At 35.2% G+C, this 23,110-nt stretch overlaps 3 protein-coding genes and 1 pseudogene across 3 annotated transcripts; 3 read left to right on the top strand and 1 right to left on the bottom strand.

The window, feature by feature from the left end:
• The first annotated feature begins 1,653 nt into the window (after positions 1-1,653).
• LOC106326425 lies at positions 1,654-2,236 on the top strand. Its single transcript, XM_013764410.1, has one exon. The coding sequence runs from the start codon at positions 1,749-1,751 to the stop codon at positions 2,190-2,192; it is 444 nt and encodes a 147-aa protein (XP_013619864.1). The 5' UTR covers positions 1,654-1,748; the 3' UTR covers positions 2,193-2,236.
• A 7,111-nt stretch (positions 2,237-9,347) lies between these two features.
• Positions 9,348-11,949, top strand: LOC106319271 (probable protein phosphatase 2C 15). The gene is made up of 8 exons (XM_013757555.1): positions 9,348-9,540; positions 9,630-9,959; positions 10,035-10,206; positions 10,275-10,428; positions 10,496-10,667; positions 10,738-10,863; positions 11,127-11,362; positions 11,434-11,949. The coding sequence occupies exons 2-8, from the start codon at positions 9,747-9,749 to the stop codon at positions 11,663-11,665; spliced, it is 1,305 nt and encodes a 434-aa protein (XP_013613009.1). The 5' UTR covers positions 9,348-9,540; positions 9,630-9,746; the 3' UTR covers positions 11,666-11,949.
• A 536-nt stretch (positions 11,950-12,485) lies between these two features.
• LOC106322974 lies at positions 12,486-17,499 on the bottom strand (annotated as a pseudogene).
• A 1,542-nt stretch (positions 17,500-19,041) lies between these two features.
• Positions 19,042-22,891, top strand: LOC106327922 (probable leucine-rich repeat receptor-like protein kinase At1g68400). The gene is made up of 2 exons (XM_013766238.1): positions 19,042-20,500; positions 22,051-22,891. The coding sequence occupies exons 1-2, from the start codon at positions 19,147-19,149 to the stop codon at positions 22,716-22,718; spliced, it is 2,022 nt and encodes a 673-aa protein (XP_013621692.1). The 5' UTR covers positions 19,042-19,146; the 3' UTR covers positions 22,719-22,891.
• The last annotated feature ends 219 nt before the right edge of the window (positions 22,892-23,110 follow it).

The raw sequence follows: 23,110 nt of genomic DNA, 5'->3' as shown, positions 1-23,110 counted from the left end.
CCGGAGATGACGCAGGCGACCCATATGAAGTTCCCCGCCTAGTCTTCGACGCCTTCGACACCTCTGTAGATGCCAACATCGATATCCCTTCAACGCTTTTACGAATCCTCGATCTCTCCAGCGATGGCAAACTCACAGAAGCATCGCGTTCTCCACCCTTCTTCGACTCTTGAACCGCTTCGTCACTCCCGTAATCGAAATTCCTCATCGCTCCGAAAATCATTACCTCCTTTCCATTCCTTGTGAACTTCGTCTTTACCATCTCTACAAGAGAAATCCCCAAATCGATTTGAGAAATTAGGGTTACGTTCAAACACGGGTTTCATTTTGTTTGATTGCAATCAAACACATCTTTTGATCAATAAAAATAAACATGTGTGATAACCTTCCGAAAAGTCCACTAGCTCAGTGGCAATACCCCCTTACGACCACGAGTGCACGGGTTCGAGTCCAGGCAACAACAATTTTAATTAAGCAAAACGACGTCGTCTTAAGATTTTGTGTTTAACAAAACAACTGAATGAAACGACGTAGTTTCACTAAACGGAAGTAATTAACGGTGAGTTAACACTGTCTTAACTGTCCGTTAACGGTGTGTTAATTTGGTTAGTCAACCGTAAGTTTGTGAATTAACTAAAAAAGTCAACAAAAGATCAGGGTTTTATTGGTCAGGTTCGAGTACAGGTTTCTTTTGGCAATTCCCGCAAAGTTCAGTGTTTTTTTGGCCGATTTCTCGTTTATAATTAATCAAAACCACTATTTTTGACCACATGCAGACCCAACCCTGAAAAATTTGGGCTGGAAGCAGTAAAAAAAACGTGAGTCTATTATTTAAATAAATAATAATAATGAAATGTTAAAGGTGATGTTAATCAAGTTTGAACTGACCACCTTTTAAAGCACAAGAGCAACATTAAACAACTAAGCTACCGTTGATATTGAAAACATGGCTGGCAAAATATAGATATCTTAACAAGATTTTGGCCGAAAGCATATGCTTCTATGGCTTTTACTCAGTGTCGCTACTGACCACTTGAATCTGGCTATGCAGTCTAATAAGAGTGTGTTTATTTGTTAGATATTTTAATGGAGATTTTTTTTTTTTTTGCAAATCAGTGGCATATCAAATAACTACTAGTCATCAAAATCACAAAAGGTACTGTCTCATTCCAAAACGCTGTAACAAGACAAGAATATTTAAAGCTGAAAAGATGAATCTAAGAGCATATTAATCTGGTCTCTTATTTGAGGTTCTTAACTAATGATTTGCTATTTTTTTTACATTTTTCGGTTAAGAGACGTTTTTTATATCTCTTATTTAAGAGACGGTTCTTAGTTTTTCTTAGGTAAAAACTAAGAACCTGTCTCTTAGCCGAATCTAAGAATCCAAGTTAAGCGACTGGAGTTAATAATGGCCTAAGACCAGAAACATGTGGCTCTCATCAGGTTTCGCTATGTACATCGAAAGTAGAACAACATGAGAAAGAAAAAGGAATCGAATAAAACAAACACTTTTTCTTTTTCAATTTTTCGGCAAAGATCATCAATAATGACACATTTGGAATTTCATTGGAAACGACGTCCTTAAGGTCCACATAAATTCCTTTCAAAGCACGCACTTTTGAAAGAAGAGACTGCTTCAAAAGAATAAAAAGACAAAAGTGTTTTTGCGTTTGATTCTCACTTGGAAACAGCTATACTTACAAGGCACGTTGTTATTAGCTCAAGTTCTTCAAATTCGCAAATCGATGGCGACGCTGCAGAGATTCAAGTTCCTAGCGACGCAGTGTGGAGTTGCACCGAGCCCGACACGAAGTCCAAGCCCGAGGACAAGTCCGTTGGTGCAATTTCGTCGCAAGAAGACAACCTTAAAGATGCTTCTGAGTCTTATACCGCCTAGCCGCAGAGAGCAGCCGCTCATTCATCATGGCCGCTCCTTGGCTGCTGACAAGGACGTAGCTGGACGCAAACTGCGAGACTTATTCGTGACTTCGTCTCCCGTAGAGGAAGAAGAAGAGAAGGAGAGACCGAAAGGGAAGACAAAAGAAGAAGTTCTTGCAGCCATGGCAGCTAAATTGAACGCAGCTGCTAGTTCACAGGTGGAGAACAATGCAGCACCGGTTTGGTTTAGATTCAGCAAGCGGCTTCTCCAGCGAGCTTGGCGTCCTAAGCTTGGTACCATTCCTGAGTAATGTATAACCAGTTTCTTGTCTTTCTTATGTGACACTCAAAACTAATTTGGAAACCATTTGTTTCTCTATGAAACAAGTATATTTATGCTTTCATCAAATCTCGTATCTTGGCAACAAATTATAAGTTTGAATATTCATAAGAGCATATCCAACAAGCACCTTAGTTTTGAATGGAGAATACAAGAGGTTGAAGGTGTATTGATCCAATAATGGTCACTTTTAATTTTTTCTTTTAAAAATTTGATATTTACATTTTGATTCCTTAATATTATTAACTATGTGATTTTCCTGTGCTCATGCACGGATATAAATATTTCTAAAGTAAATATAATATAATAATTGATTGCTATTTACTTTTAATTTTAAATTAATTTATAATTTGTATGCATCATTTATATTAATAATATTATATCACTTTAATTATACATATGATTTTATATATGTTATATCTAATCGGTTTTTATTGTTCTTACAGTTAATTTAGTTATCACTTGGGTAAATTGGATTGCATCTCTGAATTCACCTGTAATATTTTTTATTCTAAATATATTCAAAATTTTGATTAATTTCTTATTTGCATTTAGGTGGTTGTTATCTTAGATATGTAAATATATTTTATGAAGATTATGTATAACTTAAGATATATTGTGCTTAGAATGAAATAAAAAAATAAACTAAATGGTCTGATTCTAAATTACATAAATTAATATAACGATAAAATTCTTAAGTCTCATGCATATATATCAATTTTACAAAAGAACTAAATTGTAACAGTTGGTTAATATTTTATATTTTATTTTTATAGGTTTTGAGTTGTCCTATGATTTATATTTATAAAATAAATTACTATTCTTATAAAATTATATATTTTTATCGTAGTTAAACCTATGATTTTAGATATAAGTTTGATTAGTCGAGTCACTCATGTTGTGAGTTTATTAAGTTATATATATTCTTTAAATTCAAAATGAAGTATAGTTATTTTTTATTATAATTAGGTCAAATCAAATCAATTTTGTGTATCTTTGAAATTTCCAAGTATTTTCATAATATTTATCAAATTATATGTTGATGTTTTTTTAAAAATATTAGAAAGATAAAGCGATGATCAATAGGAGGTTACATGCATAAGCAGCTGATACATTTTTGGAAGCTCATGAACACATATCAATATTTACAATAATTAAAATATTTTATAACTTATAAATAACTTTATGCCTTTGATTTATTGAATGGAAACTAAAATATAGTTTAAATAATCTAAAAATGAGAATTCAGTCTGCTTTGTATTTTGATTATGGTTCTATTAAGTTTCACAAATATAAAAACATAAAATTTAAAAGTAAATTTAATATTAAGAAAACATATAACTTTAATAATGATAAATATAATATATCTACCTCATTAAACTATTTTGTGACTATTTGATCAAACGTTGTTTAGTTTAAAATTTATTTTTAGTTTTTTTTTTGTATCTCTTAAAAATAAGCAGTAAACAAAATTGTGATTGTATTTGAAAATAATATTATATAAGTAAAATATAATTTATCGATATTTTTTTGCTGTAACTGAAAAATATTATAGTCAACAAAATATATAAAAAATAAATAAAACATTTCTATAATACAAATTATAAACTATTTTTAGTCAATTAAACATATATCAGTTTATGTTACTTAATTATTTTATGTAATCATCTAAGAAAATAGATAGATATATAGAAATATTTCTATTACTTTGAGTTTTTTTGTATTGTTTAAAATTTTGCTTTAAAAGAAATAATATTTCTTTTTCTAATATCAAGATTATCTGTGTAAATTAATAAAATCACATAATATACAAATTTATATTTTTCATCTAAGAAAATATAGATATAAAGAAAGTATTTTATTACTTCAAAATTACATTTTATGTTATTTAAAATATTTTTAAATGTAATATTACTATTTTCTGAACTTTCCTTTTTTTATGAAATCATATTGTATATACATATATTTTCGTTTTTGAATTCATTTTCTTTACTTTATAAATATTTTACTTTTTATTATTTGTATATGTTTTTTGGAAAATTTTAAAAAGCAAAACTAAATAAAAAAATAAATGATAGTATTTTAAATGTTATATTTTTAATTTATTAAGGGTATTAGTGTAATCAACCATCATGAGAGTTAACGTGAGAGTGACACATAGGAAATTGACTTCTCAAATAATATTATAGAGATAATTTACAATAATGACTAAATTTTTGTAAATAAATATAAAATACTATTTGACAAATATTAAAATAAAATATTTTGAGAAAAATATAATAATAAATACTAAAATGTAACTATCAATAATATACAAAGTGCTAATAAAATTTTATATGAAAACATAATTTATTAGTACACTGTTCACACTCTAAAAAATGAGAAGACACATTGCGACAGAAAATGCTCTAATTAAACGAATAAACTTTCGTATTGAAAACTTCAACTAGCAGTGATCAGAAACTCGTAAAAGATCATGAAATATCAAACATCTTAAAGGATTATGTTTTCGCTCTTTAGTACTTTTTGTGTGTGAAATGTTGGTGTAGTATTGTTGTGGGCACGAAGCTGACTTGACCAGATGGTCGAAGAAGCTTGAATATGATCGACCAAAGATGTGGTCGTATATCGATATGTATGGAATCTGACCTTATAACCTGAAACAAATATAAACTTTATTAGATTCTGATGATAATAATAACAAGAAGAATGCAAAAAAGATAATAAGGATAGATAAGGCGGAATCAAGCTGATGGTTGTGTACACTCTCAGCTTGATCAAATGATGGTTGAAATGGATGTGATGGAACCAATGGATAGATGATTGACTCTCTCAATCAGTGGCTCGATTGACTCTCTCAATCTGTGATCCAAGTTTGTTTGAATCACACAAACAATCTAGAGTTCACGAAATCAATAGAACAACAAAGAATCATACTTTGAATTCTCTAAAAACCAATTTTTATGCAAAGACTCTTCTTTGATAAAATAAGAACAAACTGATTTTATTTCTTAAAGATTGTAAGGTGATTTGTACAAAGAACTAGAATGAGCTTATGTAGGTCATGGTATTTTCTCAGAATTACAAAACTAAGGAAAGAAAATCAAGCATTTAAAAACTACTTGTTGGAGCTTTTTGTGGGATTTTAGCTCCAATTAAAGAACTTGAGTCTTCTTGAACCTGGACGGTTAAGGGGTATGTGATCTTCCTGGGAATCTTCCTTATGGATTGTTGCTGATCTCGTGCATAAACTCAAGGGAAAAGAGCTATTGGAGTTTGAATGCATGAGACTTCAAATAAGGCAAGCGTGGGCAAGAATAGATCCTCCTGATCCTATGCTTGCTGGTCCATGATAGGATGATGGCAAGTGCTCCTGGATGGTTGAATTTGTATTCTGGAGGTCTTGGTTCAAGTAGTAATCCTCCTGGTCGAGATGGATTGGTTTGGAACTGATTGATCGAAAGATTGTCCACTATTTCCTTAAATGGCTCCGGATGGGTTGGATATCTTCTTCAAGGATCCATAACTTCTTGGTCCGTAGATTTTCTGGTAATTTCAAGCCTCAGTGATGAATTGATGAGTTGAACTTCATGGAAAATTGGTTTCATGCTAAAACTCCTTTTGGTTGTCGAGATATGCTCCTTGGACGAAACCTCTATTGCTAGATTCTCCTAGATGGCTTGTGTAACGGTTTGGTGAGACTTTGGCCGAGCCACGGATTTCAAGACCACAACAAGTATTTTGTTTGAGATTATGATTTTAATGCTCTATATTTTTATTATGTTGCATGTTCGTGAAATGTTTTGCATTTTTTGCCAAATGTATTTGTGATACTGAGAGAATTACTGACCGTCAGAAAATCTTTGGTAAATAAGAAATAACATAAATAAAAGAGAACAATAACATTTGTTCCAGTCAAGCTTCAAAACGATAAACTTAAGACACAATTCAATAGTAAAGAAAGAAACTAGATACTTATTTGGTAGGCACAAAAACTAATGAAAGACACTCATTTCGGATCATGATGCAAACACATTTTTGGTTTGAATATCATTATCTGGAATGGATCGAGAAACATTAGAAAAGTTGAGTGTAATATACAGAAACACGTGGGTGAAATTAGTGTGTCCTGTAAAGAACGGTATGTGTTACATAAAAAGTACAATACCAGGCCCCCTGTGATGGATACTCGTTTTGAAACAAATTAAATTGCTACCACAGGTTGTCTCTGATTTCGACCACTGTCCTGATGAGGCACATGTTTCTTTTATCTCTGGATGAAAAATAAATTATGGTAAATATCTACTGAAGAAGTGGTGGTCACACATGTTTAAAAGTCTTTCAGAAAGAATGTGATTGTGTTAAGGATCTATATCTCGATTAAGTTTCTTAAGATGAACTGATTTGTAACAGCTACTTGACTGAGAAATAGCTATAAACTGGAGCTGATGCATTGATTTCATTGAACCTTGGTGACTAGCGGTGGAGCAAGTATGTACAAAAGTAATTTTCTCAGACACAAGAAAAATGGTGGCGACCGTAACAATTCAGTTTTTGTAAATATGTATTGATAAATTTTTCGATTGACTGTTATGTTGATTTTTATGGGGTCCTTACATCTCTTTTGCCAAAATCTCATTGATCAACATGTTGAGTGCTTGGATAACTTCATCTTTATCACAAGTGGACCATCAAACTTAGACATTTTCGTTGGGTCACTAATGTTTTTGTTTAAGTGCGCTAGAGCTTTGCTAATTTCCCGCTTATAAAAAAACTCTTCCTTGTTTTACATCTTCATCAAAGTAGTGACACTCTCTCATCTTGCTTTGTGTCTCTCTCCTTTCAAATCGTAACATGTACCCTGTTCGCCGGAGCACTCAAACAAATCATGCAATTAAAATCCTAAATCTAACAAGTGGATTTACTCAGACATAATAGCAGAAATGCAAATCATATTCTAAATTAATTACACTAAAAGATTAAGATAATAAATAATAGTGAATCCGTCGAAAACTTGAACTACGCGTTTGAAATTAATCTCTGAAGGAGTTATGACTTTTCTCTCCAAAAACTCTTTAAAATAAAAATAAATCTTAGCTTAAACAATGACTTAAGAATAGATTATATAGGTCAAAATACGTTAGGAGTTACAAATACTTCTAGACTATTTTTGTAATTCTTGAAAACTTGATATATCATGTCAGCTTTTGGTCTACGTGGCCTAGAGCTGGGAATATGGGTCATTACCCGCGGGTCCCGCCCCGTTTGGCCCGCTGCAGGGCGGGTGCGGATCAACCAAATTTGAGTCGCGGGTACCCGCCGACCTTCAAAATAAAAAAAAATATTATTTTTTTCTAAATATTTTTAAAATAAATAAAAATAAAAAAAAATATGTAAAAAATATATAAATTAATGAAAATTATATAATTTAAATTATAAATGTATAATTTTTATTATAAAAAGTAATTAATTTATAATAAAAATAATTATTTATTAAATTTAATATTATCCGCGGGCTCCGCGGGTTTACGATTTTTCTTTTGAGGGTTATGCGGGTTGGAATTTTGAGTTTAAAAAATAGGGTCGATCCGCGGGTTGGCGGGTCATGCGGGGCGGGTTGACCCGCGAACCCAGCCCTATACGTGGGTGTCGATCGACATCCTCCATGGTGTCGATCGACATCCTCCATGGTGTCGATCGACACCGGCGTTGATCGACACCAAGTGAAAAATACAGACTGTAACTTGATCTTTTCAGCATCAATTCACTTCATAATTCAATATGTTCTAGAATCTTCAAAGTTGTCTAGAACATACTTAAACCTATAAAAAGTACCTATAAAGATTCTAAAAATGACCCGAAACATTTTTTCCGTCTAAATAGTGTTTTATTTCAATATTATCTATCAAAGACAATAACATAACAGTTGATATGGTACATCACATCAAAAAAATCCAAAAGAAGCACTTGAGAAATAATCTAACCCGGTAAAAACGATCTGGCAAATACTACTACAAAAGAAATCAATGATGAAGCCCAGACCGAAAATTGGTTGGATGATGACAATACATTGATATCATAATGACCTTGTTTCACATTTTTAACAATCAAAGTGATTTCTCTCGTTACAACGGGTTGCAATCATCTTCGTTGCCTAAACTTTAAAAGTTTTCCAGATAATGATAGATCCTTTTCTTTTGTTAAAACTGTTCGAGAAGAAATTATTTCCGAAAATTTTACTCTAGAACCCGTCAAACAATCTGTGATAACCATTATAACAACAATCAAAGCAAAACGACTATATATCTCTGATTACAAAAGCCGGCGAAAAACAAAAATATTACTATAAACTTAGAGCAAATCAAAAACAATAAAACGACAATACTAGAAAACACAGAAGAAAAGTTACCGACCCAGACTCACACAAAAAAAATCTCCTTTTTGACTTAAATATTCTAAAATAAAATTTATATCTTAGTCAACACCTATAAAAACATTAATTAACCCAACAAATAATGAGAATATATTTTGACTAGGATTTTTAACGTCAACTAAGTTTGTTTTGGGTAAAAACCCCTAAACTAAGTATTTAACGAAAAAATCTTCAAACTAATTTTATTTAATTAATTAAACCCTAGTAGGTCATAATTGCCACTACTACCGATAAATCTTTAGTTTATGGGTTTCTACATTAAATAAATATAGTTGAGGGGTTTTACTATTAAAAATAAAAAAAATCAACAATTTTGTAATATTATCTAAAAATTAGTAACTTAAATTTTTAAAATTAGTTTTTTTTTTGTAAATATATGAGTTTGATATGTTTTTAACATCAACATTATATATGTATAAATTAAAAATGTAAAAATCAGAAAATATAATAAAAATTATCTAAATATTTATTATTACATTTTTATTTGATAAGATATAATTTTAATTATATTTTCTTGTTTTTAACATTTTTAATTTTTTAGTAATTATATTGCAGGTAAATCTTTAGATAATTTTTATTATATTTTCTAAGTTTTTATATTTTTAATGTATATATAAAATGTTGATGTTAAAAACACTTCAAACTCATATGTTATTACGGATATGATTACGGAGTCAGCACCAACAATCACGCGTTTATTTCTCCGCGTTGAGCTTCCTTCACCCTTCGGAAAACCATTTTAATAATTTTCTTCAACACTTTTGTCCTTATCCGTGCCTCTGCCTGAATCGGGCAGATATGCACTTTGCGCTTCTTCTTCTTCTTGTCTTCGCCACCGGCAAATCGCGAGACAGACATTCTCTCGCCAACAAAGAGAGCCCTAAGTGTTAGTCCTTTTACTTCACAACCCATTTCTCTTACAAGTAACAAACAAAAGCTACTTCCTTTACCTAATCTTTTCACTTCTTGATTCAGATTTGCAGGTCAAATTTGTAGCCTCAAGCTCGATTCATGACTTGGCTCTGAAAGATTGTTTCTTTTAGTAAATTGAGATTGTTCCAAAGTCATCTTGGGGTCTAAGAAGGTGCTGCAATGGCGTCTAGAGAAGGAAAGAGGCCTAGTCATGAGAATCTTGTGCCTCTCGCTGCTCTGTTAAGCAGAGAGACGAGAGCTGCTAAGATGGAGAAACCGATTGTGAGATACGGGGAAGCTGCTCAATCTAGGAAAGGCGAAGATTATCTCTTGATCAACACTGATACTCTTCGTCTTCCTCCCAACTCTTCCACTGCTTTCTCTGTCTTTGCGGTAACATTAAAGATATGTTCTGTAATTAATGTATTGATTAATCTATACCTTAGTGTTGTGTTTATGTAATCTTAGATATTTGATGGGCACAATGGAAAAGCTGCAGCTGTTTTCACAAGGGAGAATCTGTTGAACCATGTTCTTAGTGCTCTTCCCCGCGGGCTTAGCCGTGATGAGTGGCTTCAGGCTTTACCTCGTGCGTTAGTCTCTGGATTCGTCAAGACTGACAAGGAGTTTCAGAGCAGAGGTATTGCCTCTAGTAGTAAGAATTAGTTAATGAATGACGTTGTGGTTTTATTCCTTTTATGATAACAGGAGAAACTTCCGGAACAACAGCCACGTTTGTGATAGTAGATGGATGGACTGTGACAGTCGCATGTGTTGGGGACTCCCGCTGCATCTTGGATACTTCAGGCGGTTCTGTTTCAAACCTCACCGTGGATCACAGGCTTGAAGATAACAAAGAAGAGTATGTATCTCGCTTTTGCTTTTAGATTCTTAAAGCAAACATCTAACCCTTCTATAATATTACTTAGGAGAGAACGGGTGACTGCTAGTGGTGGAGAAGTTGGAAGGCTAAGCATTGTTGGAGGCGTTGAGATTGGTCCTCTGCGGTGTTGGCCTGAAGGTCTCTGCCTTTCAAGGTCTATAGGGGATATGGATGTTGGAGAGTTCATTGTTCCAGTTCCTTTTGTAAAGCAAGTGAAGGTACATATAGATTTGTTTTGCCACTTTACAAACAAACACTCACAATTGTTTATATATATGAATATAAAAGCTATCAAACCTTGGAGGAAGGCTTATAATAGCCTCTGATGGCATATGGGACGCTCTCTCCTCAGAAGCCGCAGCTAAAGCTTGCCGTGGATTACCAGCTGAACTTGCTGCTAGACAAGTAGTTAAGGTAATACTCCCTCTGTTTCATAATAGACATGATGTTATGACTAATAGCACACAAATTAAGAGATTTACTTTTTCAAAAAAAAATTATCATTAAAATATAAATTAAAACTAAATTAACTAATCATAAAAAGAACTGGAAAATACCATTGGTTGAACTGTTTTCAATAAAGTTAAAGTGAACATTGAAATGTCTTCTTACAACATATTGTGTAGTTGGGATTTGTAGACAAATGATTTGAGGAGTCTTTGAGTTTTGTGTTGCAGGAAGCATTGAGAAGAAGGGGACTAAAGGATGACACAACCTGCATTGTGGTCGACATAATCCCACCAGACAACTCCCAAGAACGGTCCACTTCTCCTCTTAAGAAACACAACAACTTCTTTAGATCTTTGCTCTTTAGAAAGAAATCGAACTCATCTAACAAGCTCTCCAAGAATCTCTCCACTGTCAGCATCGTTGAAGAGCTTTTCGAAGAAGGCTCTGCAATGCTAGCAGAAAGGTCAGTCCTTATTCTCCCTCAAAGACTTGAGCATGATCTCTTAGCAAATGTTTATGTTGATTTTCTTGCAGGTTAGGATCAGGTGACTGTTCTAAAGAACCAACAACAGGAGGAGGAGGAGGGATATTCACGTGTGCTATATGCCAACTAGACTTGGCTCCTCGCGAAGGCATATCGGTCCATGCGGGTTCAATCTTCTCCACGAGTCTGAAGCCGTGGCAAGGACCCTTCTTATGCACAGACTGTCGTGACAAAAAGGACGCAATGGAAGGGAAACGCCCAAGTGGAGTTAAAGTCATCTAAGATTGAAGAATGGTATCCACTTCCACTTCTTACACACACACACACTCTATATTCATATTCATTGTAATTCTTTCTTCTTTGGTTCTTTTTTTATTGTATCCATTCAAATAAATTTGAGTTGGACTGATTCTTTATGCATATGAGAATCAGGTTCAGTGTCGGATAGAGTGTATTGATTGGTATATGTTTTGAGAAGCTTGTGTTCATACTAAAGCAAAAAACTTTATGTATTACCTCTGTCTTCTCTTTTGTCATTCTCTGAAAAAACGAGTTGTTGCATTCCTTTTTTATACTTCATTATAATATTAAAAACCTAAGTACTATGAAATATAGAGGTGAATCCAAACTTTTGAAAAGCTGGCAAGCAAATCCATAATCAACCTTATGGTTTTGTTGGAGGTCTCCATCTCCTAAATATTAACAGACCAAATATGAATGGCATGACCAGAGTCTATTTCTTAAAATCCTCTGCAGATGAAGTTATCACAAGCCACATACCATTACATTATCTTGCTGGAGCAGGTATTAAAACCAAAGTTAGCAACTTTTATAAACACAAAAAGAATCAAATATAGAAACTGATGGGCAACCATCTTACGAAAGCACTGGTTGGAAGGTATTCCAAATTCGGGTCAGGCAGTGTGGTACGCTTTCGGGCTAGTCCACTCTGTAGCACTAAATGTGTTCCTCCCGGGGCCACGACCGGATCAGCCGATAGGGTTTATTAAAAAAAATGAAAGCACTAAAAATTGAATTATCTCTTTGGTTAGAGTGGCAGAAGATTTTTTTTTTGTCGATGGTTAATTATGCTATTACAAACTATAAGAAATATTACAACACGATTCTATAGCCGGCAATTCTACATGTCTTATGAGGATTCACGCCTGACTGCATCATTCTGAGTCGTGCATCATCATGAGCCGTCCTATGAGATCCATGTCTGACGGTACTCCTTGTGCCATGCCAAAAATCTCCTATATGTTTTTCTCGATAAATTTGCATAATTCTCTTTTGCTGGGATTCAAAACCCATACCTCCTGGTGTAGAAGCATTAATGAACCCTTAGTCAAACCACTGGACTAAAGTGGGAGAAGATTTTGAATAGGTTTTTAATTACGATGCTCCTATGCTAGTCGATATGGACATGTTGTGTCTACGGTCTGGAGGCAGGGCACAGTCGGTAGTTTCTTGACAGGTGCTTCATGTAGTCTGCAAAACACAATAGAATGATCTATTATTATAGAAACAGTCATGGTCCTCAAAAACGAATTATGAGATACATATAGTATTCTGTTTCAGTTCATGCTTAATGCTTACTCGCATTCGCTTCCTGCATCTCATCGTTTCCACCAAGTCATCTCCAGGTTCGTCACCTAGTTCAGTCTCATGGCAAATACCATAAACACGTGGAAGAATGTTTTGATCACTAAGTCCGTTCTTCGCTACTGAATAGTCTTTGAATAGACTTATACCCCATTTCTTTAACTCGAACGTAGACTCCCCATTATTACTTACATGAAGTTGTATATCCACCTGATCGTAGCAAGCATTGTCTTTGTTTAGGGGAAAACGGCAGTCCATTATAAATATGGCTGTCCTTCTGATTTGTCAAAAAACTATGTGGCTGTCCAAAGGATTCAAAGATGTTCCCAAACCTGCCTTTGAACCGACAACTCACATGGATATATACTCCATTGAAATCACTTGTGGGCATAGAGTCGAAACCAACCACAGTGCAAACCCTAAATGGGGATGCAAGAGAAAGCAGTGAGATAGAGGAATAGTCATTGAGGAGGAGCTTCCAGTAGCTTGGTGAGTGAAATACGAAGGCACTTCTTCACCCGAAAAGACCAGCTCCTGTAAAACTGTTTGTTGTTCAACTAGAGCTTCTTGATTCAAGTTGAAGCAGTTAATGAATTTGAGCAGGATGTTTGGTAGATAATTATCTTTGGACATTGCCTCCACGGTTGGACTATCAGTCAATCTAGCTTCAGTCAATGCCCAACGACCTGAAAAGTCAACCTCCTCGAGATGTTTCAGTTTGGAAATGTTAAGGGTAGCATGCTTCAGGTTTCTGCATTCCCACATACTTATCAAGCTTAGACTACTGAAGTTCTCGATCCACCAAGGAACCTCTTCGATCCCTGTTTCGGTTAGAAAAAGCTCTGAGATGTTGGTCTAGATATCAGGAAAACTCCTCAACCGTGAACAACTAGTAAAATCGAGTATGTCGAGAGATTTGAGGTTGATGCCGTTAGGAAGAGTTTCTAAGTTTATGCAGTGTCTAATGCTCAAACTTTTCAGTTTATTGAGTTTATGAAATGAAGAAGGAAGCTCCACCAAAGTTGGTATATCCGAGAGGTACAACCTCGTTAAATAGGAAGACAGCATGGTCATGAGGGGTGTAAGCGGCTGAAAAACAAACAAAACAAAAACTAGTAAAATTGTTATTTCTGTGAAGGGGAAATTTCCTAAGAATACATTTAACTCAATTTTGTTAAGATCTTTAATACCCAAATTTTTTTGTTACCCAGTTTAATATATCAACTAATTATTTTATTTTTCAATTCAATTCACTAAATTTAAAACTGTAAATTAAAATTATTAATAAATTTCAAACAAAATTTAAAAAATCTTCAAAATTCAAAAATAAACTTTAAAAATTCTAATTTGATTTCATATTTTAGGAATGAATAAAAAATTGAATGAAGATTTTAATTTTTTTTTTAAATTAATTTTAAATGAAAATATGAATTGGTAGTATATTTGATATTAAAACAAAACAAAAATTAAAATTTTTAAGATTAGCCACAGTTTTAGTTTCTTTTATTTATTTAGAATAAAATAAGAAATTGTTTTTTATTTTTTTTTGAATTTTTAAGATTTTTCAATTTTGTTTGAAACTTATTAATATTTTTTATTAAAATACGTATAGTTTTTGGATGAAAAATAAGTAAAGTTTGAGTATTAAAATAAGTAAAGTTTTGAAAGTTAATGTATTAAAAGAACAAAATAGTCAGTTGAAGTATTAAATTGGCCAAAAAGTTTAGATATTAAAAAGTTTAATAAAATTTAGTTAGAATATTTTTATGAAATTTTCCTTTCACTAATTGCTTCTTACGAAATATAGACCTAGCCACAATATATAATTTCTTATGAAGTGCTTAGAACGCACGTTAGGTTAAGTACATACCTGGACTCTTTCCCACAAATTTTCACTCTTCATTCTACACATTCCAAGCTCAGCAAGATTCTCTAGACGCAAGCTAGATGGAAATTCTTCAATGGCTGTTTCGCTTAAATCGAGCACGGAAATGTTGGTTGAAATATCAGGAAAACTCTTCAACCTCGAGCATCCCTTGAGAGTGAACCGTTCAAGAGACTCCAGATTCATTCCGGTTGGAAGAATCTCCAAAATTTCACAGAATGTCACATCCAACTTCTTGAGTTTGTTGAGATATTGAATAGAGGAAGGAAGCTCCACCAAACTCGAGCAAAACGCAAGATTAAGTGTTTCAAGATTAGTGGCCATAGAAAGATTTGGGATTTCTTTAAGATTTCTAGATCTCTGTAAATCCATGTTCCTTAGCCCTGTAAGTGACTATAGTAAAAGTCAGGTACACCTTATTTGAAATTATTGTTATCTATATTTATATCTAAAAACTTACATGAACCCCTTCCCACAATTTCTCTAGCATGCTCCCTTGCATATGAAGCTTAACGAGATATGTAGGACAAAAGTTAGAAGGCATACATTTCATTGGGTATCCATCCAACCTTAAGAATCTAAGTTTCGGCGGCAAATAGTCAAAGCCTTCCCCAAAACGCCACATGACTTCTTTTTCATGGTCCCATTTCTTAGTGTACATGTTTAGAAAACGGAGATTCCGCATCCCTTTGAAGGCCGTCTAATGTATTCTCAACTCATCAATATCTTCTATATTCAATGATATACCTAGAACCTTTTTAGTACCCTGAAAATATAAGAAACCATTTATCTTAACCAAAAAGCTTCAATCTTATAAAAGATAGTCGTCATCGAACGAAATATAAAATCTAACCGTGCTGTCTTCGAGTACATCGCATACATCCTTTGAATCTATCAGGAACTCACGTTCTCCTGGCTCGTCTGACTGTGCACGAACAATTTCTTTTCCCATTTCTTCTACTAGGCAGTGCATTTCAACGATATTTGTATCTAATGATTGTATTATACGTACGAGGGACTTGTCAACAAGAGTTTCTAGACCTATATCAACATTCAACTCACTATCTGCAAGCATCAACTTAATGTTCTTGATTTCATCACCGTTAAGGAAACATGCAATGTGACGAAATAATACTTGATGTTCCTTCCTCTCTAATCCATCGTAGCTAACTCGTAGGGCTTTTTCTATTTTTCCGTCTAGCCCTTTCCCTAGTGTTGGCAACATGTCTACCCAATACTTCTTGTTTCTCGCCCGCAAACATGAACCTAAAATGTTTAGACCCAAAGGAAGACCACCTGCTCGTGCTGCAACTACAGTAGCGAGCTCCATGAAACCAACAGGTGGATAATTTTGTCTAAAAGCAGATTGACAGAACATTCGAAGAGCTAAATTTTCAGATGGCATACCCACCTCGTAAATACATTTTATCCCATGACCCCTTAGAATCTGCTTATCTTTTGTAATCACAATGACTCTGCTTCGAGGACCAAACCATTCATCTCCACCCACCAAAGTATCTAACACCACTTGGTCATCCAAATCATCAATGATAATAAGAACTTTAAGGTCTTTTAGCTTCCCTTTAACCACACCTAAGTGATCTACCTCTATGATTTTCTTATCTAATATTTTAGAGAGGAAATTTTCTTGCAAGTGCAACTTCATGTTATAGTCATCCGGGTTGGATTTACTATAATTTTCCATACTCTTGGAGATGAAACGTCTGTCTATGTAAATACTACCTTGGAAGTGTCGAGAGAGCCGACCGAACAGAACTCTTGCGATTGTCGTCTTACCAATTCCCGAAGAACCCCATATACCAACCATCCTCACTTCTTCGGATTCCAAATGCAACAACGCACTCATTTGAGCTATATGATCCTCAATGCCAACAAAGTTATCAAAATCCTTTGATGGAGTTAAAAGCAGTTTGTCCAAAATATCATTGGCAATTGCTTCAATCATTGTAGCTTCGTTGCCCCTAACAAAGGACAAAGATAATTTCACAAACATGTTTTTCTTACAGCAAATTGATTGTTAATGAAGTATAAGCAATGATGTAATGATTCATAAAATCTCCCACCAGCTCACAGAATGGTATCCAAGGATGTTTGCTACATTGGTCAAAGCTTCCTTCCATCTACTTTTCACTTCTTCTGTTTTGTTGTGGCATATCTCTTCAAAGATCTTTCCAAAGTCACCGGTTTGTTTTCTTACATGAGAAGGATCCAAACCGTAGAAAACCGGTATCACCATTTGACCAAACTTTTTCTTGCAATTCATGATCTCCACCAATTCGTTAAGGCACCAACTTGAAGAGGCGTAGTTTCTGTAGAACACAACCACAACAATCCTTGAATTCTTGATTGCATGTTGAAGCTCGGGATCAAGTGACAGGCTTCTCTTGATCTCGTTGTCTTTAAACGCAGTGATCAGTTTTCTGTCCAGCTCCTTGAGAAAGTGGCTCAAGAAAGTTACGCGGACGTCTTCTCCGCTAAAGCTTGGGAAGACATCATACACACAATTGCGAGAACAGGAGGTAGCAAAAGAAGAACATGATGATGATGAAAGAGCCATAAAGAAAGAACTGAAACTACTTTTTAGAAGAAGAACGGCTTGGTGATGAAGGAGCCATATAATTTAGCAATTTCACCATTGTTTATAAGTTTTTACTTGCGCAAGTTGACTTAATCACGGCCACACAAGTCACGAAGACCACCGACATAGAAGAATCATTGAACTCTAATTAATGATGGTCGGTCAAAACTTTGCAAACCGGCCCGAAATGTTGGCGACTCGTTCGGACCAAACCTATTGATGTCTCTAATGACAAACTATCTTAAATGGACCCAAGAAAGACACGAGATTTGTATGATTTGGATTCTACCCTTGGCCTTACGCTCCTTTGGCATATTTCCTTATTACTCAATTTTCGAAAAAGGCCAAAAGATTATTCTATACATGATTTCTTTCGCCAAAACAGTTTTTTTAAATATCTGAAATACTTTTCACGAAATTAAGAAACTTTAAAGGTTCGGGTTTGGAATTTGATTTCTAACAAACAGCTTTTGCAGATTTATTTCAAAATTTATCGAAAGTTTCATATATATATATATATATATATATATATATATATATTGCCCCAAGTAGAGCTGTTCTGTATGCGGGAGAGTTCTGTCCATCTCAAATGTGTGTATTTAGAATTGTAGGTCGTGGAGTTGTTGTTCAAAAAGCTATTGATTACAAGAGCATCTCTAACATATTATTATATTTTAAATTAAATATAGTAATTCTAAAATATATATAATTAAATTTTACTTCAATATTCATTTTGATAGAAAAATAGAGTGATAAATAATAATTTTAATTTTTACTCTAAATAGAAAATATTTTACTCCAAAATGAAATTTGTAGTAAATATGAAATAAAAAGGATATTTTCTAGTTGTATGATAAATGAATTTGATTTGTTTTGTCCCTTTGGGGACATCCGATAAAATAATACTGACTTTAAATATTTAAATTTTGTAACATCTTTAAATGTTTTCATTATACAGTTAATAAAGTGAAAATACCATTAGATGTCAGAATTTTAGTATTAGTTAAAAATAGTAATGGAATTTGTAAGGTTGCGACGTATGTTTTTGATGGGGAACAATTTTGCATGAAACAAGCAAAGACATTGTTGAAGCAAAAGCTCAGACTTCTTCTGCTTTATTATGAATAAAGCAAAAAGCTCATCTTCTCCTGCAGCGAAAATAATAAATCAACAAACAAAAGTCTCGAGAATCGTTGAAAGGCCCCCACTTTTCTCTTTATTTACCAGATTGTACCATCTTTCAAAATTATGCAAAAATTGTTAATAGAGATTGTTTTCTTGGTTTAGGAGTAGGGGAGTAGTAGTAATTATGAACATCAATCTTCTTCACATGGAACAAAATCTATAGAGTTAACACGTGAGAGATCACAGGCACGCGTGTGGCAGAAGCAAATATTACAACCGTTACGGGGAACATCAAAACCCTTTGACTCTCTTTAAACCCCTCTCTATATACTGGTCAAATCCGAAACCATCGTACGGTCCAGATTTCTCAGATATAGAAAATAGCAAAGAAGGGTAAATTAGTCATTGTCATTAAGTTTTGCGTTACATCACAAAACCAGTACACAATAAACGCTTTGGTTACGACCGACCATACCACTTTCCTCTCAACGCTCTCTTCTTGAAACTCTCTCTATCTCTTGTCTTGTCTGCAAATTTGTCGGAGTGACAATGGAGAAACCGTCTTTCTTCAACCAGCATTTGCTTCTTTCTCTACTCCTTCTCTGCTGCTTCCTTTCTTCTTCTTCTTCGAGCTCTGATTTAGAGGCTCTTCTAAACTTCAAATCCGCCGCTGATTCCACTGGGAAACTTTACTCATGGAACTCAACCACCGACCCGTGCAAATGGACCGGAGTCTCCTGCGTCGGAAACCGAGTCACACGACTCGTCCTCGAGAACCTCGAACTCACCGGGTCAATCGCCTCGCTCGCCTCGCTCACCGAGCTCCGAGTTCTCAGCCTCAAGCGTAACCGCTTCTCCGGTCCAGTCCCTGACATCTCGAAGCTCACAGCATTGAAGCTACTCTTCTTATCGGAAAACCAATTCTCCGGAGAGTTTCCGGCGTCGGTTACTTCACTCACTCGTCTCTACCGCCTTGATCTCTCCTTCAACAACTTCTCCGGCGAGATTCCACCGACGCTAACCCATTTAACCCATCTCCTCACTCTCCGGTTAGAATCAAACCGGTTCTCCGGTCAGATACCAGACATCAGTCTCTCCGATCTCCAAGATTTCAACGTCTCCGACAACAACCTGGTTGGTCAGATACCAAACTCCTTGTCGGAATTCCCGACCTCAGTCTTCGGAAAAAACCCATCTCTCTGCGGAGCTCCATTGCTAAAGTGCACAAAACTCTCCAACGACCCAACTAAACCGGGTCAACCCGATAGAGCAACAGCTTCTCCTCTAAACAACCCAGAAACCATACCTTCCTCTCCAACATCAGTTCACACCGCCAAAGACGGCGACAAAAGCAGCACCGCGAGGATCAGTACATTAGCACTCGTAGCTATCATACTCGGAGACGTCATTATCCTAAGCCTCGTCTCTCTCCTTCTCTACTGCTGCTTCTGGAGACAATACGCCGCAAACAGGAAGAAACACTCGAAGGTTCTCGAAGGAGAGAAGATCGTCTACTCCTCGAGTCCTTACCCAACGGCGGCGCAGAACAGTGGCAACAACCAGCAGCAACAAGGCGGCGAGAGGGGTAGAATGGTCTTTTTCGAAGGAACCAGGCGGTTCGAGCTTGAAGATCTTCTCCGAGCCTCAGCTGAGATGCTGGGGAAAGGAGGATTTGGGACGGCGTACAAGGCGGTGCTTGACGACGGCAACGAGGTGGCGGTTAAGCGGTTGAAAGATGCGGTGAATGTGGCTGGGAAGAAAGAGTTTGAGCAGCAGATGGAGGTTTTGGGAAGGCTACGTCATAGTAATCTTGTGAGCTTGAAAGCTTATTACTTTGCTAGAGAAGAGAAGCTTCTTGTCTGTGAATACATGCCTAATGGTAGTCTCTTCTGGCTTCTCCATGGTACGTCGTCGTTTTCAGTTCTTTCCTTTTATGTTAATCGTTACCAGTTCTGGAAATCAGTTGCTAATCAGTTTAGAGATTTGGGGGTAATTATTTTTTACCAAAAGTTGGCTTAGGTTTATGTTTCCGTAGGAGGAGAAATTATAGAAATGGTAGGGATGTTCTTGTCTGGGCCAAAAACAGGTGATTCCTAATTCCTGGTACATGAAAGGAAATGACATTTAGGGTAAAGCCAAAAGGCATTAAGAGTAGGGTTGATACATTGGACGTATCGGAGCGTATTGGAGCATGATTAACCCGCGGTTTTTAGGATGAACTTCTTAGTAGAAGTTAAGAAACAGTTAATCATGCTCTTAGTAGCACTGCAGATTTTAACCAAACCGAGCTAACAAAACCAAATCTAGATTTTTGGTTCTTGGTTTGTTTTTAGTAAGGTAGAATTGATTACCAATAGTTCGAAATTACTGCAGTTACTGGTTCGGTTCGGCTCGTTTGGCTGGAACCTATCAATTAATCTTAAATTTTTAATTTTCCTAGATGAGTTATGCCAAATTATATAGGAAACTAGATTTGTTTATACCAAAAGTAAACTTATTTTTATCATTACTAGAATTTAGTCATTTGGTTTTGGTTCTGGTTTGGTTAATCTAGTAGAAGTGATTACCAATATTTCAAAATTACTACTGGTTCGGCTCGTTTGGCCGGAACCTATCAATTAATCTTAAATTTTTAATTTTCCTAGATGAGTTATACCAAATTATATAGGAAACTAGATTTGTTTATTCCAAAAGTAAACTTATTTTTATCATTACTAGAATTTAGTCAAAATCACGTAAGCAGAATTTGTTAATCTAGTAGAAGTGATTACCAAGATTTCAAAATTACTACTGGTTCAATTCGGCTCGTCTGGCCGGAACCGATCAACTAATTTTAAATTTTATATTTTCCTAGATGAATTACCAAATTATATAGGAAACTAGATTGTTTATACCAAGAGAAAACTAACTTTTTGTCATTACTAGAATTAGTCAAACTGAATTATTTGAATATAATTAAAATATTAGTTAAACCTTATTACAAAAAGTTTAATTTTGTTTAGTAAACTTAAAAATCGAAATTAATTCAGAACCGAACCAAACTAAAACTTATTATATTAAAGTAATAATCTTTTGAAAAAACTTTGGTTTACTGATAACCAAAAAGAGCTGGGTTCGGTTAACCAAAATCCAAACTGAATCACTTTCACGTGGGCATTTATTATTACTAAATGTAGATAATTGAGAATTTAAAGTCTCTGGATAGACTTGGCAACAAGTTGGACAACCAAAGTCCTGATCTGTCTCATTTAATCGCTTTTTGTTGTTTCTTCGGCTCGGCTTCTACTCTCTTTGTCTCTTCCACCTAATCATTTAATTTCATCTAATCACTTCGTTCATTGTTTTACACTACTTTTATAATAAAGCGACTAATTACATTTCTCAAGGTAAGTGTCAAATTCGTAATATTATGAGATATATAGTGTCTAAGTGGTTATTTACCCTTTGGTGTAGGTAATCGTGGACCGGGTCGGACCCCACTAGACTGGACCACGCGCCTCAAGATTGCAGCTGGGGCGGCGCGTGGAATAGCTTTTATCCACAACTCATGTAAAACCCTGAAGCTCACTCACGGTGACATAAAATCCACCAATGTCCTACTTGACGGCTCCGGCAACGCTCGTGTTTCCGATTTTGGCCTCTCTATCTTCGCACCGTCGCAAACCACCGCTAAATCTAACGGCTATCGTGCGCCGGAGCTGATCGACGGTAGAAAACCTACCCAAAAGTCCGACGTCTACTCGTTTGGAGTGTTACTTCTTGAAATACTCACCGGGAAATGTCCCAACTTAGTGGAGACGGGTCACTCGGGTGGGGCAATGGATTTACCGAGGTGGGTCCAATCGGTGGTGAGAGAGGAGTGGACTGCTGAAGTGTTCGATTTAGAGCTGATGAGGTATAAGGACATAGAGGAGGAGATGGTGGGACTGCTGCAGATTGCTATGGCCTGCACTGCGGCCACGGCGGATCACCGGCCAAAGATGGGTCACGTGGTGAAGATGATAGAGGAGATACGTGGTGGTGGCTCTGAGACGTCGCCGTGTAACGACGGGATCAATTCTGCGGCGGAGTCCTCTCCGTGCTTGTCTGAGGACACGTGTGGTGGGACTACTAGTCAGTAGCGAGATGTGTTGACTTAAAGTCTGTGTAAATCACGTAAGCAGAATCATTACCTTTGCTTCATAACACTTACACTTCTAGAGTTCTAGGCGTTTCTTAGTTGTTTTCACTTTTAATCTGTTTTGTAATATTGTTAGTTTCTGTTTTATGGATATTGCTAGTTTCTATTTAGATCTTCAACATCTTCAAAAAAATATTAAGATAACATAAACTGAAAGTTCATAATATTTTGCGTTAAAATTTTACATCTACACAATAAAAATATTTTTGTAACTGAAAGCAGGAATCTCTTTTTTTTTTTTTTTTTTTTTTTTTTTTGTATGTAAAGCCAAAAATTAGGTTGGTACTTTTGAAATATTGGGTTGCGTAACACACTAGTAGTATTAAACTAAGG

Source organism: Brassica oleracea, chromosome C2 (assembly GCF_000695525.1).
Source record: "Brassica oleracea var. oleracea cultivar TO1000 chromosome C2, BOL, whole genome shotgun sequence".
Lineage (NCBI taxonomy): Eukaryota > Viridiplantae > Streptophyta > Magnoliopsida > Brassicales > Brassicaceae > Brassica > Brassica oleracea.
This window is presented reverse-complemented; position numbering and strand designations above follow the sequence as displayed.